General features: G+C 43.9%; 1 protein-coding gene across 4 annotated transcripts in view; it reads right to left on the reverse strand.

The window, feature by feature from the left end:
• Positions 1-3,171: 3,171 nt before the first annotated feature.
• The window catches only part of RGS20 (regulator of G protein signaling 20), a 31,361-nt gene continuing 16,109 nt past the window's right edge, over positions 3,172-18,423 (reverse strand). For all 4 annotated transcript variants that reach the window (XM_085539564.1, XM_015855602.3, XM_032442728.2 and 1 more), the window contains 4 exons: positions 9,853-10,001; positions 6,472-6,558; positions 5,029-5,263; positions 3,172-4,116 (listed from right to left, as the gene is read on the reverse strand). In XM_085539564.1, the coding sequence (XP_085395690.1) occupies positions 3,928-4,116; positions 5,029-5,263; positions 6,472-6,558; positions 9,853-10,001 (660 nt within the window). In that variant the 3' untranslated portion in view covers positions 3,172-3,927. The remainder of the gene's footprint in view (positions 4,117-5,028; positions 5,264-6,471; positions 6,559-9,852; positions 10,002-18,423) is intronic.

The following is an 18,423-nucleotide window of genomic DNA, read 5'->3' on the forward strand; positions in this document are numbered from 1 at the left end:
TATGTCAGAATCATAGTATTGCTCAGATTGGAAAAGACCTTAGAGATCATCAAGTCCAACCACAACCTAACCATACTACCCCAACTATAACAACCCTCTGCTAAATCATGTCCCTGAGCACCACATCCAAATGGCTCTTAAACACATCCAGGGACAGTGACTCAACCACCTCCCTGGGGAACCTATTCCAGTGCTTTACAACCCTTTCTGCAAAGAAGTGTTTTCTAATGTCCAACCTAAATTTACCCCTGTCCAACTTGAGGCCATTTCCCCTCATCCTGTCACCTGTCACCAGTGAGAAAGAGACCAGCCCCAGCTCTCACTTGTAAGCACCTTTCAGGTATTAGAAGAGAGGAGCCTCCTCTTCCCCAGACTAAACAACCCCAGTTCCTTCAGTCTCTCCTCATAGGGCATATTCTCCAAGCCCTTCATAAACCTTGTTGCCCTTTGGACCTGCTCCAGCCTTGTGGCTGTGGTAGCAGCCTCAACTTTTCACTCCTCTGACTTCAGAATAAAGAGCTGTCACAGCAGAATAGTGAAGTCCAAGAAATGGACTTCAAGACAAATCATAGGTGCCTAAATTCTAGTTATGCTTCATTTTGGTTATCCAAATCCAAAAATAGAAGTGCTCATCCCTGAGCTTTTCATGCACATCTTTTCAATAAAGAAGAGTCCAGAATGTAGTTGTCATATAGTATGAGCTGAAGTTTTTACATTAGTCTATTAGCAAAAAAGAGGAAGCCATATTCCTCATAGAGCTGAAGTGAGATTAAGTGCTGTGTTTCTTGAGAGACCCTGCTGCTCAGAAGATACTGAAGGCTTCTGGATCTTTAACTCAAAGCCGTTTCCTCACATACAATCCTGTTAACTTTCACAGGAGAACACTTGATTTTTAAATGATACTGTCCTGACTGTCTTTTTGACTTCCACTAAACAGAATGTAAACAGCTGCTCAGTGACCTAGGCTTTTGTGAACACCACTTTGAAGTCACATTGCATTTCCCAGGTATTGTCAAGAAGTGCCTATTCTTTAAAATCCAAAGTTCTGGATTCCCCTTGTGATCACATACATTAAATTGCACCGAGGTGGACTCTGATCACATTTTCTGTTTCAGCTGTTATTAATCAGGAGGCATGCATAGTGTTTCTCTGATCAATTGTAATTTATATAGTAGAACCTTTCAGCCCGTGTATGTTTAGATGGTTTTCTTTTTTCGCCTCCATTTGTACTTTGCTAATTACTTTGGAATTTAAAGGTCAGTGTACAGCACAGTGTGTTGGCTGAAGGAGGCCATACAATTTTAATATTACTTAGCAGGCTCTTGGAAAGAGCAGTCTTTAACAGTATGCATGTTCCGTGAGAGTTATTGGCTTGTAAAGTGCAGACATTGAAGAAAATACCAGAGGACCAGAAACTTGTTATAGCTTAATGATATCCTGTGGTTAAATAAAGGCCAAGGCAAACCACCCGTGCTTATTTTCAAGCTAGGATAAGTTGGCTTGGTGGTAATTTTTTAATTTATGAATTATAAATAATATCTTGTGTCAGTGTCATTGTTTTCTTATAAAATCCTGCTTATAGTAACTTTTTTATATAATTCACGTTTGCCATGGAAAAGATTTGTGCATAATTAGCAAGTACATCATAATGAAGTGCAGTTAAAAACTTGTCTTCTGTGTGAGTTTCGTTTTTTTTTTTGTTTTTTTTTTTTTGTTTGTTTTTTTTTTTAGTTTTGCTTTTTTCTTTTTCTTCAATTCAATCCAGCATTGAACAGCCTCAATATAATGTTGTTTAAGGGAGAAGTGATTTATTTTGTATGAGGTGCTCTCGGGGTACCTAGGGACCAGTATTGAATGTGAGCTTGAACCTAAAACACAGCATTAAAGTGTAAGGTTTTCCAAGAAAGATGAGCACTGCAAATATCAGCACACTGTAATGCAGAAATAAAATGAAAATTGCCTCGAGTATTTTAATTATTTGGATGTGGAGAAAAAGTTTAGAAATAGCTACTTTTTCTTTTTAGTACTCTCATGTTTGTCATAGAACTGCCCAATCCGGTATCGTTTTGTCTCCCCTTTAATTTCAGCATATCTTTCTTTTCCACGGGATAATAGAATGCATTGTCTACTATAAAGTATGAGCGTTCCGGCTGTCTTCCAGCTTTTAATGAGGTATCTTTGCAGGGAAGGGAGATAACTTAAAAGAAGCAAAACAGTCCATTTCAGTGAAGTGACACACTTTGAACTTTTTTTGATGTGTGTGTCTGATCTCTCCAGCAAGCAGAATCTGACCTAGTTAAACTTACTTTGTCAGCTTAGAGTTTTAGAGCAGCATTACCCAGTCTGATTAAAACAGCAACGATGGCATTCTCAGTTTGACTGCAAGCTCCCCTGAATACTGCCTTACCAACAGGTCCAGTTTGTTCCTTCGTAGCCTATCATGCTATACTTTATATAACCAAGATTATACTGGTAGTGCTTTGGGATATGCCAAAGTCAGTTGAGAGAACCCGCATTCATACATGAAGCAGCGCCGTGTCTGCAGTAGTAGTAGATAGAAGGGATTCCTCTTGACTCGGTGGTCCAGGTCATCCATTGTTGTTCTAGAGGAGAAAAGTACTTTGCTTTCCAGTTTTCTAGCTGGTTATATGTTCTTCATGTTGTTTTTAAGTTGGTGTGTTTCAATTTTGGAAGAAGATTGGAGAAACTAGTCCGCAGCTATTGTAAACTTACCTTGTATTAGGTCTTCTGCAATGAAAAAGCTCCTTATTTGTTTGATAATGTGAATGCAGTTGGGGATGTCACATCTCCTACCTAGTGCACTGAGCAAATTAATATCCTAAATTCTGCTTTGCTATTCCCATTTCTTTTTTTTTTCTGAAAGCGCTTTTTTCATTCTTTTCATGGTGCTAGAATTAGGGGTAGTGTAATGCCTTGGGTGAAGTGTAATGAACTTAAGTTTATTAGTTGATAAAGCCATTGCTTTTCTTTTGGACAGTCTGAAAAAGTGCCGTGGAATAAAATAGTTCTGGCTTCCATCTTTTGTCAATGTAAGTAATGGGTATTTGTTACCTAAGCCTTACAAGCTGTCAACTTAGTATGTACACAACTGAGATGGCTGATAGTGCCACTCTTTCAGGAACAAACAATGAAATGGTTTTTACACCTACCTACAGTGGGAAGATAAAAATATGTGAGAATTGTTCTTTATTTGAGAATTTCAATCCCCAGACTCTTCTTCCTACTAAGTAAATAATTGAATGTTATAAACATGAACAACATGAACTTAAAAATGCTCTCAGCAGACTCCAGTAGTAAAAGAACAAATTTTTTTTCAGCAAAAGGTTTTTATAGGCAGCATTAATTATTTCAACAATAAGTTTTCAGAAACTTGAGATCACCGTACTGATTTCCATTATCACACACCATGTACGCACCAGATAAGACAAGTGGGGTGTACCTGCGCTGAGCACAATTCATACAGGAGGTGAAACTTGGTCTCATGTAACCCAGAGAGTGACGGTACAACTGTTTGTACTTTGGTCATAGTGCGATGGAGCAACTGGTTTGACTTTCAAGAAAACTGTGACAGTCCACTTAAAGTTAGTTCTCATGCTCAGTACTTCAGATATACATTATAAGAGACTTGTGTCCGAGTTGTATGCTGCAATGTAAAAAATACTGCTTTTTTCTTTTGAACATAAACGCTTATGTTCCTCATTCTCTTCTGCAAAGTAATACTTCGTTTGATCAGAAACTGTAGTTAGCTGACCATATCAGAGCCTTGTGCGGGTTCCAAGCATTCAGTTGGTAGTAAAACTTGCCTGAGTTGTTGTCAGGTAAATGAATACTAAATCCCCTGCTGATAGGGATAGCCCAGAGTCCCATTTGTTTTAAAATAAATACAATATAAGAAAAAAAGGAATCCTACGCTTCAATGGATTTTTCAGATAAGGACCGAAGTAAGTCCTTATAGATAGCTGAGTTCATGAACCGTGGGTAGGAGTCTCTGTGCATTAAGGTATAGATTTGAAGCTGTGCGTCATCGAAGGTATGTTGTGAGGGTTCCAGCATATTTCGGTTAATCACTTCCCTTACTCTGGAGTCCAAGCTGACCTGTGTGTTAAAATAAAGAGTTACGTAAGTAATAATGGTGTACAGTAGCTGGTTTCTTTGTTTGCTTTTTGTTCTGTTGGCTTAAAAATATATATTTTAATAGTTTCAGTTGGTGTCCTTGTCCTTCAAGAGTATAAGGGCTATTAGATATGTGTATATTTACACCAAGAATGACTGTGGTGGAATTTGGCAATAAAAACCTGTTGATTATCATCATCAGAGAAACTTTCTCATGGAAGCAGCGTTACTTTGAACAAAGCTTCCTGCAACCCCATTGGCACTAAAACCTGAAGGACTGGAAGATTATTTCCAGACCAACTTCCTGCTCTGTAATAGAGAGGATCTGTAAAGTTTTGTGACAGCTGGTTTCCTTGAGAAGTAGTGCTGTGCTAAAGAGACTGAATTTAGAGTCAACAGGATGACACAGACAGAAACTGTAACCTGGTAAGCTGGTGCTTAATCAAATCCCTATCTTAAAAAGCACGGTGAATTGATGTGGACCACAGGCATAGCTATAGAATGATTCCATACAGAGGCAGTTTGTGCTGTGCAAACAACACTTAATTTGTCGTTACTGTGCTTTTGGAGACCTGATCTACGTGCACTGCAAAAGAAAACCCCACTGGTTCATCCAACAAATAGAATTTAAGTTGAGCAAGGATAAAACCTTCATCTGTGTTGAACTTCATGATCTTTATGGGTCCCTCCAAAATCAGGATGTTCTGATTCTGTGCCTCAAACTGAAGCCTTCACATCAACATTCCAAGGCAATGTAGGAAGAATTTTCTTACATACAGCGAAAGTAGTTCTGATCATCTCACCTCAGTGCTGAGTTGGTCTTTTCTTCTAGCTTTATACACATCAACCATGCAAAACAGCATTAAAAAAAAAATAATGAGGAAAGTAATATACCTCCTTTGGAGAAAGGATAGAAATATAATCTTCATAAATCAATCTTGCTTTTTCTTCGATTACACTTTTGTTGGATTCCTGTTTCAGTTCCTCACAGGCCATCCAGAAAAGCATGTTTTCTTCACTGAATTCTGTTCGTAGAAATTCACGAAAAGCATTTCGACCAGCTGGCGTAAGCATCAACTTGTCAAATGACTGAGCCCAAGCATTCACTTCTTCAAGAGTAGGAGCAGGGCTGTGGAGGTAGGAGGACAAGAGAGAAGCAAACAATTGTTACTTAGACTGTTTTCATCTGGTAGAAGGCATCTGCCATCATGATGGAACAAAAATGCAAAGTTCACAACCCTCTTTATTTCTCACTGGAACTGCCCAAGTGCAAACTGCAGTAAATAGATGCGTTTTTGATAAGATGATTGCCTGTATGTTGGTGAAGAAATTGTGCTTTACTGCTCAGAGTAATTGCAGTAAAGAAACCCCAACAACTGAGCTTTTTGTTATTCCTAATAGTCCTCACTGAATCACTGTGTTACAAAATGAATGAAAATATGTAAAAAAGAAGCAACGATCCAAATACCACAACAGACACCGTCTTGTTTACTGCAGCTTCACAGCTCCTCGTACCTGCTTGGGCAACTCTTATGAGCAAATGCCTGATTCTTGAGAATCTGAGCTCCCCTTTGTATTCATTCCTTTTCTAAGGCCAAGCTCTGCCAGTTCACAGAATCACAGAATGACCCGGGTTGGAAGGGACCTCAAGGATCATGTAGTTCCAACCCCCCTGCCTGGCAGGGCCACCAAACATACACATTTACTAGATCAGGTTGCCCAGGGCCCCGTCCAACCTGGCCTTGAACACCTCCAAGGACGGGGCATCCACAACCTCCCTGGGCAGCCTGTTCCAGGGCCTAACCACTCTCCTAGTAGAGTTAGCTCCAGTGATGTATTAAGTGAGTGGGGAAAACCTTAACTTTTTTTTTCAGATAAAGGGTAGACTGTTTACAGTCAGGCTGCCCAGAGAGGCTGTGGACGCCCCATCCCTGGAGCTGTCCAAGGCCTGGTTGGATGGGGCCCTGGGAAGCGTGGTCTAGTATTAAGAGTGGAGGTTGGCAGTCCTGCCTGTGGTAGGGAGTTGGAGCCTGATGATACTTGAGGTCTATTCCAACCCAGGCCATTCTGTGATTTTCTATGTCTTGTTTTTTTTTTTTAATTTGAAAGCATTGAAAACTGGAACATGATTACACGCTGCATATAAATACAATGAAAGGCTATAGATCAGACTCTTGGTTCTTTGAGGGGCAAGAGATGGATGACTTGCAAATTCAGCTTTATTATTATCCATTTGTCATTTATTTGCATATGCCAGATAATTCATTTTCATTATTTAGTAAGATTTGAATTTTTGTTTCGTTCCTTGTTAGACAGAACACTCAATAAAAGCCATACCTTTCCTCACAGTTCGGAATACCCTCTGCTTGGAGTTCATGGGATGTTCTCCTTGCTCTCTCTTCTTCCTGGTTTCTAACAGTAAGACTGCAAGGTAGCAAGCAAAAGTTTGGTCAGTTTTACGAAGGGAAGGACTGACTGATTACAGGTGACAGGATGAGGGGAAATGGCTTTAAGTTGCACCAGGGTAAGTTTAGGTTGGATATAAAGAAAAACTTCTTTACAGAAAGGGTGGTTAAGCACTGGAATAGGCTCCCCAGGGAGGTGGTTGAGTCACCATCCCTGGATGTGTTTAGAAGCCTTCTGGATGTGATGCTCAGGGACATGATTTAGCAGAGGTTGTTAGAGTTACAGTAGTATGGTTTAGTTGTGGTTGGACTCAATGATCTTTAAGGTCTTTTCCAACCCGAGGAATTCTATGATTGTAACAATAGCCATAGTTATACTCTGATGTAGCTCTTCAGTTATGTAAGCTTAGCAAACTTTCACGTAGCAGGACTATACAATATCAGGTATGTCCTTGGATAGAAAGTAACCTGTATCTGCAACGAAGTCTGTATGTACTCCACTGAAGTTTATTACACTGTACTGTTTTTACCCAAGTTACCCTTAATGCAATCATTTCAGGTCACTTAAAACATCCCAGTGACTTACAACCAGTAATTTATATGAAAACTGTGCTTCAGCTGAGATAAAGCGGTACAGTTTAGGAAAATACCAAACTCCATTTCTTCATTTGTATCTTTCTTTTCCTCAGCATAAGTTTGCTTTAATCTCTAAGAATCTCATTTGTCTCTAGCAAAGGTTTTTGTTAAACCAACCAATTCTTCTTCTTTTTTTGCTTCTTAAGCTCTTGTCTTTGTCTCATTTGAAGCCTTACTATAAGTGGTAAGACTTATTCCTTCTCTTGCTCTTTCCACTGGTGATCCATCATCTGCAGGGACCTGATGGGGGGAGGTGGAAAGTGGTAATATTTTAAGGCTTGAGTAGAGTGGCTGGAGGTTTGGCAACAGAGGAGAGAAAAGCTTTTCTCTTTGCCATGCATTGAAGAGGTAAGGAAACTTTCCTGTTGTGAGGTTTTTGAGCAAGCACGTTTCCTGTTGCAAGCACATCTTTTCTCAGCAACATCCTAACCATACATTGGAACCAATGAACTACTTGAGAAAATAAATAGTTAAAGCCTGTTAGTGCTTTTCTATATAATTTTTGTGTCTACAGGATTCAGTCTTTTAATATGCTTTTTACCAGTGGTTTTGGCCTTTTTTAATAAGAGAAGTGGTATGCATTCCTCACACAAGAATTGATGTGCTTGTCAGAGCTGTTTTTAGATTGAGGGGAACAAACCTATCCAACAGAAAGGGGAAGAAGACAAATAAGCCCCAAAGAAATAAGTTTCCTTCAGAGGTCGTGTGGTGCCTCACAAGATGCCCTTGCAGGTTACCTCATTTCCTAGAAACATATGGGTTAACAGAGCTAAGAGTCAAAATGCATATTCTCAGGTTTCCAAAGGATCACGTGCTCGAGGCTTCAGTTTTAGCTGCAAAGTAAACATGGTCTGTGGGAATCTGGCTGAGAGACTTGTTTCACCGTTTCTTCGTTCTAAATCTACTATTAAGTGTATGCTGGATATTGGCTGTTCTGCAGATCAGCTGCGTGACTCATGCAGACTGTTATTTTTATTCCTATTCATAATTTTTCTGTTCAAAGTGCTTGAGCTATTTAAAGGAAAGGCTTTATGAACAGGGAATAAAAATAGCTTAATTATGGTTTGTTTTGCATTTCTTGCTACTAGAAAACAATTGTTATCAAAGAAATCAGAGATTATTTTAAAGCTAAAACGAGCAACTCTGTTTTGGAGCCTCTATTGGTTTCTGATTTTATTCTGAAGTGCAAGTTAAGAGTTTTCAGCATTGTGAAGTTTGGGTAATTTAATTCCATCTATTGAGTAAATTGCTTTCTTTGAATTGTTTGACAAGTGAAGCGCACAGATAATCAGCATCCTCAGGAATATCAGGTAAAATGTTAAAAATAAAATGTTTATCAATAATTTCAAAGACAAAAATGCAAGTTTTATATACTCGGACTTCATAGGTAAACGTGTGGGGTTCCTTTCCTTATGTGCAAGTATATTTGTAAGTGTTATAATGCAGGTTCCAGATGACCTACGTGAGATTGCACTGGACAACTGCTCAGATCACACTGATGTTTGTATGGTGATGGTTGAGTATAGGAACTGTTCTGCAAAGAAGCAAACTCTGATCCTGACCAGCTCTGTATTTCTGTCTCCGCATCACCATAGTTTTCCTCTGAGCACCTACTGCATTGCTTTGTAGGAAAGAGCCAGAGTCCTTGGCATCCTGCAAGAAAAGAAGCCTTTTGTCTTTACCAAATATTTTCTGTTTCTATCAGGGTGGGCAAGATTGGGTGTCTATAGGCTCTGGCAAGCTGCATACTAATAGCAAAGGAACGATGAGCCTTCCATTCCCTAACATGTTCTTCTCCAAAGTGTTTGCTACCAGCTGCTGTGGGGAAGAAGTAATGGTGGAACAGATTCCTTGTCTGGTCACTCAGATTGTTTTATGACTTCTTTCCTTCACCTCAGTCCCAGGTTTGCTTGCTCTGAAGTGTTCGTCTGGTGGATACTGCGCTTACAAGGAACACTCAGCATGCTGTCAGCGGTTTGGTTTAACTCTTATGGCTTAGAACTTTTTTCTTTATTTCAGTGCAAATTCTGGTCAAATTAATGCTACTAATTAATTAGTAATGCAAACAGGAACAGGACTTCAGAGTATGGCAAGCTTTGCTTGTATTTTAAATGAAATAAATGAGCTGATGTGAGAGTGAAGGTGGCAAATCTTTAAGGAATCCAGTGATTTCTTTTCCTCTCTTGATTTCTTCCCTGATAAATTTTCCTCTTCAACAGCTTGTAATAGGAGTTATTTGAAAATATGTTCTGCTCCACTGTTTACTTAAGGTGAGCACTGAACACCTCTCTGATCCCAAGGGTTTGCTTCACATGAATTGCAGGTGCTGTGAGCTGACACCGCTAATTAATGACTATAGATCTGCTTGCCTTTCTCAGCAAAAAAGCAGTGCCAGACACTTGGCTATTATCTTTCTGACCTATGCATCTTTACACCTGCTCTTAATTCCCTGTAGCAATCTATGCTCCTTCTAAGGCCCAGTCCTCCATCTAGAACTGTTACACAGTATGTATGTATATGTTATTTCTGTGGCAAAAAATGCACTTCAGCAGAAAGCAGTGCACATGTATCTCCTAGTTGCAGCCTTGATGAATACTGCAGGCAGTTTTTTTGCCTTCTGCTGTCCCACATGCTGGCTGTTACCTCCCTCCACTTCTGTGCTGGGTAAGGGCCGTACCATGAGCAGCTGCAGCAGCAGCACCAGCAGAAGCAGCAGGCGTTGGGCCCGCGGTTTCCCATGTTGTGCTGAGCCTGCGCCGTGCCCGGGGTCTCCTGAGTCGCTGCCATCTGCCGCTTGCGCATCTCCGTCCGCTCCGATCCCATGGGCTGCAAGAGAGCAGGACAAGGGGAAAGTAAGGCACATCTGGGTTTTATCGTGTTAGTTTTGTCATAAAAGTCTTACTGAAAGCTACCGAAAGCCGCAGCTTCAACCTGCAAACAAACTATGAGACTATTCTTGGTGGAGCCCGAGTTCTGCCAATTGTAAAGAAAGATATCAGTGAGTGCTGCAGAGCAAGGCTGAAGCTCACACTTTCACACTTTAGCCTTGCTCTCCAGCACTCAGTATGTGCTCTCTTACACAGAAGGTTGTGCCATGTCTCAGAGCCTGATGTGTTTGTAGATTAATTACCAGCTTGTAGAAAAGTGAGTGTAGCTTCACAGAGTTGCAGGGACCTTTTGTGACCATTTAGCCCAACCTCCTGCTGAAGCAGGTTCCCTACTACAGGTTGCACAGGAAAGCATCCAAACCTGTCTTTGAACGCCACCAGAGAAGGAGGCTCGCAGCCTCTCTGTGCAGCTTGTGTCAGTGCTCTGGGGCTTCGGTTGGATTGCGTTTGTGTTGTTTTTTTTTCAGGTCAATAAACCTTCCAGAGGAACTTGGACAGGCTGGAGAAGTGGGCCCATGTAAACATAATGAGGTTCAACAAGGCCAAGTACAAGGTGTTACACTTGGGCCAGGGCAATCCCTGGTGTTTATACAGAATGGGCGAAGAACCTCTTGAGAGCAGCCCTGCAGGGAAGGACTTGGAGGTCCTGGTGGACGAGAAGCTCACATGAGCCAGCAGTGTGCGCTTGCAGCCCAGAAGGCCAACTGTGTTCTGGGCTGCATTAAAAGTGGGGTGACCAGCAGTGAGAAGGAGGTGATTGTCCCCCTCTACTCAGCTCTTGTGAGGCCCCATCTGCAGTACTGCATCCAGGCATGGGGCCCCTAGCAGAAGAAAGATGTGGAGCTCTTGGAGCGGGTCCAGAGCAGGGCCACTAAGATGATCAGAGGGCTGGAGCACCTCTCACATGAAGAAAGGTTGAGGGAATTGGGCTTGTTTAGCTTGGAGAAGAGAAGGCTCTGGGGGGACATCACTGTGGCCTTCCAGTTCTTGAAGGGAGCATATAAACAGGAGCGGGAATGGCTGTTTACAAGGGTGGATCTTGATAGGACAAGGGGGAATGGTCTTAAACTGAGACAGGAGAGGCTTAGGTTAGGTATTAGGAGGAAGTTTTTCACACAGAGGGTGGTGACACACTGGAACAGGTTGCCCAAGGAGGCTGTGGATGCCCCATCCCTGGAGGCATTCAAGGCCAGGCTGGATGTGGCTCTGGGCAGCCTGGTCTGGTGGTTGGTGACCCTGCACATAGCAGGGGAGTTGAAACCAGACGATCATTGTGGTCCTTTTCAACCCAGGCTATTCTATGATTCTATGAAACTTTCTTCTCTCAAGGCCATGATGATTGTAGAGAAACTAAAATTAGTGGTTACAGATTTGAGGTTAGTTTTGTGTTGATAATTTAATACCATATTTGAAATATAATTCGAGAGCCAAACAGCAGGTGGTTAGAAGTTGCCTTGTTAAAATGTTCAGTCAGGTTTAGGAAACGCTGTTGTGAGGTGGGGGAGGAACGCAAAGATATTGTTGCAGACTTCAGGAGTGTCAGAAAGAAGTGCATTATTTTAGCAGAGCACAGCACTCCACTGTGCTGAATTTCTTTTATTCTTTTCTGCTGAATTTGTTTTTCTTTTATAGAGATTAAGCATTTTTATTTCGCTTTTTTTTTTGTGTTTGTGTGAGAACCACCCACTCTCCCAAAGGAAATACATATGACATGCTGAGCAGAAGATGCACCTGTTTTGCAGGAGGAATAAAGCACGAGAACAGTGCAGATAGAAATGATAACCCATGTGGAAGTCTGGAGACCTTAATCTCAGCAGCAATACCTAAATGCCCCGAAATAGAAAATCAGAAAAAGAACACAACTTCCAAAAAACCCACAGCATCGCTCATTTCAAAGTGTGGAAGCATGAATGTGAAATGCCGAGCACATCTGGAAATTCAGATTTCACAGTAATAGAATAAAAGTCTCAGTATTAACTTCCCTTCGAACTCCCTCTCCTGTTTTAAAATCATGTGTCTTTGCGTTGCAATTAGAATGTAATAAGCTGTAACGCGCTGAGGGATTGATAATATATCTAACAGTATGTCAGGCTTCCTTGGACAGTAAACAGTTATTACTGACAAGAGAATTATTATTGACAAGACATCTGCTGGTGCGGGTTCACCAAACAAGCAATGAGTCAACGACCCGTCCAGCATCACTCTCCCAACCTCTGGCTCTAAACCAAATCACAGTCACGTTGTTACCTATACTGTTCCACTGGGGCCAACTCCTGTTGGCCACATAAGAGTTATTAATACATGATAATGCAGAAGAAACAGAGTCTATGTCTTTGTGGTTCCATCCTCTAAGCAGAATTGTGACATACAGGTAGAAATTAATGCTTGCAACATTACATGGTCTCAGTACAATCACAATTTAAGTGCCAAACATGAGGCCTGAACCCACTGTAAGTTACTAGGCTCTGCTTACCGCCCTGTGGATCCTACAGCTATAGTACGTAGTATTAGCGACATGTTATCTTTGCAGGCTTATAATTCCACAGGATTAGGATGAGGGGCTTAAAACACCTGTAATCAAAACAAAAGCGTGACTGCTAATGCCACGAGAGGGCTTTCCTTATTTTCCAGACCAACAGTGCAGGCAATCAGGTTGTTTTAATACTGAAAAATGGCAATTATCAATGGCATCGTGAGCCAGTAGCTCACTCATAAAGTTGATAAAGGGAAGTACGGATGTTGATACACACGTATTTAGCTAACTGTGCTTCCTCCCAAGTCCCAGATGAGAACACACTTTGCAGACACACAGGCAGTGGCACAGGTGCACTGCTCACCTCCAGCCGCTGCTTTTCATGCATAGTAGAAGAGGTGGCTTACAGCCTGATTAATGATTTGCTTTGCTGTCTTGTTTTAAACGGAAAGAATGATCTCTGTTTTCTTAAACCAGAAATGTGACCTTGTGGAGAAGTGAATGTACACAGCTGGGCAGGGAAAGCATTAGCTGTAGCAATCAGCAGGAAGATTTTGGAGCTTGAGGAGCTGTGAGAGCTGAAATGTGTGTAAGTGTGTCCAAGGGTAAGGGGTTCCTTGGAGCTGTTACTTGGCTGTAGAACAAGAGGGTACATTGCTGATGAAAATAAGGTATAGAGCCATCCTCCTACAGCTGATGCCTCCAGATCACCTACATCAGATAGGAGCCTGCTTTCCAGTCAATATGGAGGTACAAGTCCAGATTACTGGCCTGTTGATTTTGAAAGTCCCTTGGGCAGTCGCTCTGAGATTTGCTTTTTGGGCAAGGCTGTATCACTTCTTCAAGGTATATGGAAAAAGGTCCATGAAGAGAGCTCAGAGGGACATTCATCAACATAGCTTGAGAGAGATGTGTTATATCCAGTACTTCAGCACCACAACAAACTCAGATGCTCCTTACTCTCTCATGCTTTTTTAATTCCCTGTCACCTGAAATGCCCTCGCTAGGTTGTTGTGCTACAAGAGAGATCTGTGCTTTAAAGTCTGGTCTGATGGGAAAAAATAACATGATCAGAAATTGCTTATCTTCCTCAAGATAGTCTCTTTATACCAAAATGAAATTGCTGCTGCTGTAAACTCCCTGTGCCGTGAGCCTTCTTTATCTTCTCACATTTCCAGGCCCCTTAGGAGGTACTATGAAGCAAGAACAAACTGTAGGAGAAGCCTCTGTACTGGATACTGCTTGATCTTGAGAATTGGGGTCTGTTTCCTCTGTCCCCTACCATATGCAGCAGAAATGTGCATGGTTTGAAACGGATTTCAGAAGAAAACAGTGGGGAAAAAGATTTTCTAGTTCATACTAATAGGGAAGGACTTAAAGGCACTGCTCTGTGGGCTCTTGGTGAGTCAGTGGGATCTGAGTTTGTTAATATCAATTCACTGTGATGGGACGTGGAATTCTCAAACTCTTGTCACCATTAAGTCAGTCTCAGCTGAAAGAACTCAGCAGCACCTATCTGCACTGAGCCTGAGACCTCAAATACCATTTAAAATAACAATAAAAATAAGTTATCATTGCATGAGTTGCTCTTTGTATGGGGAATAAAATCTCCTGAACAAGACAAATAGTTAATGTTCAGGTGACATAAGGAGTTTCTGGTGTAAAACTCCTTGCTGTGCTGTTGGCTGGACCGGATGAGTCTCTGTGGATTGTGCTTTCCTGTGGAGTTCAGCATCCAACTGCCTTGTGCTCCATGGGACTCCTGCAGTACATTCCTGATCCATCCCTAGGGCTGATCATTAGCTACATATAGAGCATCTCTTAGCTACCTATATCCTCTAGGACAGTCTTCCTCTAGGACAGTCTTTTTCACCTCTTCCCTGAGCAGCCCATTCCAGCATCTGACCACTCTTTCAGAGAAGAAGTTTTTCCTATTATCTGATCTGAATCTCCCCTGGCACAACATGAGGCCATTCCGTCTTGTCCTATTGCTAGTTACATGGGAGAAGAGGCTGACCGCCACCTCACTACAACCTCCCTTCAGGAAGTTATAGAGAGCAATAAGGTCTCCCCTGTGCCTCCTCTTCTCCAGGCTGAACAATCCCAGCTCCCTCAGCTGTTCCCCATAAGATTTGTGTTCCAGACCCCTCCCAGCTTCTCCACCCTTCTCTGGACACGCTCCAGGGCCTCCACGTATTTCTTGTATTGAGGGTATCAATACTGAACACAGTATTTGAGATGTGGCCTGACCATCACTGAATACAGATGGATGATAACTTCCTTGGCTCCTGCTGGCAACACCATTTCTGATACAAGCTGGGATGCATGGGCACACTGCTAGCTGGCCTTCAGCTGACATACCCAGGTCTATTTCTTCTACACAGTCTTGCAGCCCTTCTGCCCCAAGCCTGTAGTTTTGCTTGGGGTTGCTGTGGCCAAAGTGCAGGACCCAGCACCAACTTGGTGTCATCTGCAGACTTACTGGTGGTGCACTCAGTGCCCTCATCCAGATCATCAATATTGATACTGAACAGGACCACTCCCTGGGCAGCCTGTGCCAATGCCTCAGCACTCCTTCTGAGAAGAAACATTTCCTAATACCCAACCTGAAATCCCCTGGCACAACCTGAGGCTGTTACCCCTCATCCTAAAAGCGTGGCTGTTGTACTCACCTCAGACCCTGGCACAATTCTCTGCCATTCAGATGAGGAGGCATTTCTGTGCGTGACCTTATAAACACGACAGAGTGTGAAGATCAAGGAATAAAACTCCTTTCCTTGGTTAAAAGCACCTCAAGAGCTATTTGACTGACACGTAACATTTACGTTATTTGCTCATCTCTCAGCAGAAAGGTGATCTACCTACCAAGAAAACATCCTTCACTAAGGAGAAATGCTTAAAATGTAAACTATGAAGGTCAGATATTAAAAGATATATATAATAATGTCACAGGAATACCCAGAAAACAAAACAAAGCACAGCACAGAAAGCTTTTACACTCCCATCTTCATTTTATGCTAACGCACACTGAGATTTTCTCAGCCTACCATGTGTTTGGGCCCATCTGCATGACCACAGCCTGACAACCTGGAGGGAGCACACAGGAGCAATGGAGCCATGTGCAGCCAACACAGTGGTGCTGTCCTTTGTCATCAAACACCTTGGTTGGTGCCAAATTCCAGAGCACTCAACTTCAGTAGCTCTGAGTGAAGTTACATCCACATGGCAATCGCTGCTCGTTCTTCAGACCTCCCCCAGTAGTGACAGTCAGAAGTGCAAGAAGGATTCTATTGTTGCTCACTAAGGCCCCACAGGGCTTGCAGCTGGGGTTGGGCTCACAGTAAATCTCAAGCTGGTGAGGGGTTGGAGCACAAGTCTGATGGGGAACAGCTGAAGGAGCTGGGATTGTTTGGTCTGTAGAAGAGGAGGCTCAGGGCAGACCTCATTGCTGACCTGAAAGGAGGTTGTGATGGAGTTTGGCCTCTTCTCCCATGTTACTAGCAATAGAACAAGAGGGAATGGCCTCAGTTTGTGCCAGGTGAGACTAAGGTTGGATAATAAGCAAAGTTCCTTCTCTTAAAGAGTGGCCAGGTGCTGGAATGAGCTGCCCAGAGGGGTGGTTGGGTCACTGTCCTTGGAGGTCTTCAAGAAACATTGTACTGAGGGACATGCTTTAATGGGGAAATCATGGTGGTAGGTGGATGGTTGGACTGGGTGATCTTTTCCAACCTTGGTAATTCTATGATTCCACCAATCTTTATTAATTCAGAACGAAGTTCTTCATGAGAACTACAGCCTATGGCAGTGTGTTGTCAACTGAAATATGAATAGCAAGTTTGATAGTCATGTTTCTTCCTCTTCATTGAGGAAAGTGACACAGGCTTCCCGTGCTAAGCAGTGCGCTGTTTTAAATATAGAAGAATTAAATGCATGTTAATGAACACATCCCCACACACGCACATGCTTTAGGCACAGTTATTGTGTTACCTGCCATGTGAGTGCCTAGTAAGGGCTCTTTGGAGATTGTGTGTCAGCAGAGATTTGGCATCTTGCAGCAGAAACGGGATGATGGCAATAGTGGAGAATGTAGGAACGAGGGATGGCTGTAGGTGAGGGGATGCCAGCGGCCACACCACATAACGCAGCTTTGTGTGCCATAGCTGCACCTGGGCCTGCTGGAGGCCTCAGCAGATGACAGTGGACAGCAGGGCCCTTCCCTGAGTGTAAGTAACAATTACGGGATGCTTTTGGGTTCAGAAACAGAGTGTCTTTACCTGGTATATTTATTTTTATAGGAGCTGGGTTCATCTCTCCAGATCAAAGCATTGCTTTACATTTCAAAAGAAACAGCTGAAAATGCATCACACCCACATAAATAACAGGTACCACTGCCTCCATCGTATCATTTCAGCTCAGGTCTTCTGCCAGGGGCTTAAACGTGCTCTGCTCCTCCTTCACTGGCACAGCTGCCCAGAGAAGCTGTGGTGCCCCATCCCTGGGGGTGTTCAAGGCCAGGTTGGATGGGGCCCTTGCCAGATGAGCTGGTGGGGGGCAGCCCTGCCCACGGCAGAGGGTTGGGACTGGATGATCTCTGAGGTCCCTTTGAACCCAAGACACTCTACCAAGATATGATTCTACCATAGCTCTGATTTGGACTCTATCCTCCTGTAAGGCTCGACTGAAGAAGTCATTCTAAAATGCACTTAGTGGAGTCACTCTCCATCACTATCTCTGCTGTAAACTGGGAAAGATGAGAGAACCTTGCATCTTTTACACAGCAAAAGCAACAAAAACACCCTACCACCGCTCAGCCACGTGTACGGATACCACGGCATTCAAGCGGTACAAAAGTGAGTACAAGTGATGTTTGCCCAATACTGAACCCCTCCACAAAGCGCATCATCTCGAGCTGGAATTCAGCTCATCCAGCCCCGGCCGCGCAGCGATAACGGGGAGCCGACGCTGCCGTCCCGCGGTGACTCACGGCGCTGCGCCGGGTCCGCGCAGTCGGAGCGGCCGCTGACTCATCCAACGCGGTGCCGGGCGCGGGTTGTGACTCACGCGGCTCCCGTCGGAGCGGTTGCGGTGCGCTGAGGGCTGCGCGGGGTGAGTCACCGGGGGGGGGGGGGGTTGGGATGCGACTGACGCAGCGCGGCTCCTATCGCTGCCCACCGTCGCGATTCGCTTCGGGTCGAGCTACGGAACCGGACTTGGCATCCCGAACCGCCGCCTCAGCCCGGCCGCTCTGTGGACTCCTTTGCATCACGCGGAGGCTCCGTGGGCAGAACGCAAAGGATCCTCGCGGCGCTTCTCGCTGCCCGCTCGGGACAACAAGTGGCGGCCGTTCGGAGGGACGGACTTTCGGAAGCGGGGACACGGGGAGGGACCCCAGGCACCGGGGGAAATCCCGAACAGTCGGGAACGGGCTCCCAGCTCCGCCCCGGGGCATGGAGAGCACCTCAGCGGTGGTGCTCCCGCGATGTGAGAGCCAGAGCGAGGGCAGGGATGGATGGGGGGAAGGTGGGATGCTCTGGTCCTACAGCAACCCCGCCCGCCCCGCTACAGCACGCGGTTGACTCCGACACAACCATCGTTGTTCCGAGCTGGGGGCGGCGCTGTGGCCCCGCTGCCCCGCACGGAGAAACCCGAGTGTTCGGAACCCGCACGGGGCAATAGCGGCACGGCGAGGAACGTTCGGATCGCGTATTTTTCAAGAGCCAAAAATGAAATGACGGAGCGGTCGCTCCGAGCACATTGCGTCGCTAGTAAATTACTGCAATTCCCATCGGCGTGTAGCGGGATAATCTCATTCAGTCTTTGCGGCCGTGCCTCACTCACTCTCACCACCTGCAGCCTCCTCCCGACGGCGGTGCCAATGACGGCGGAG

Source organism: Coturnix japonica, chromosome 2, assembly GCF_054131305.1.
Source record: "Coturnix japonica strain WE chromosome 2, WE-NBRP24, whole genome shotgun sequence".
Lineage (NCBI taxonomy): Eukaryota > Metazoa > Chordata > Aves > Galliformes > Phasianidae > Coturnix > Coturnix japonica.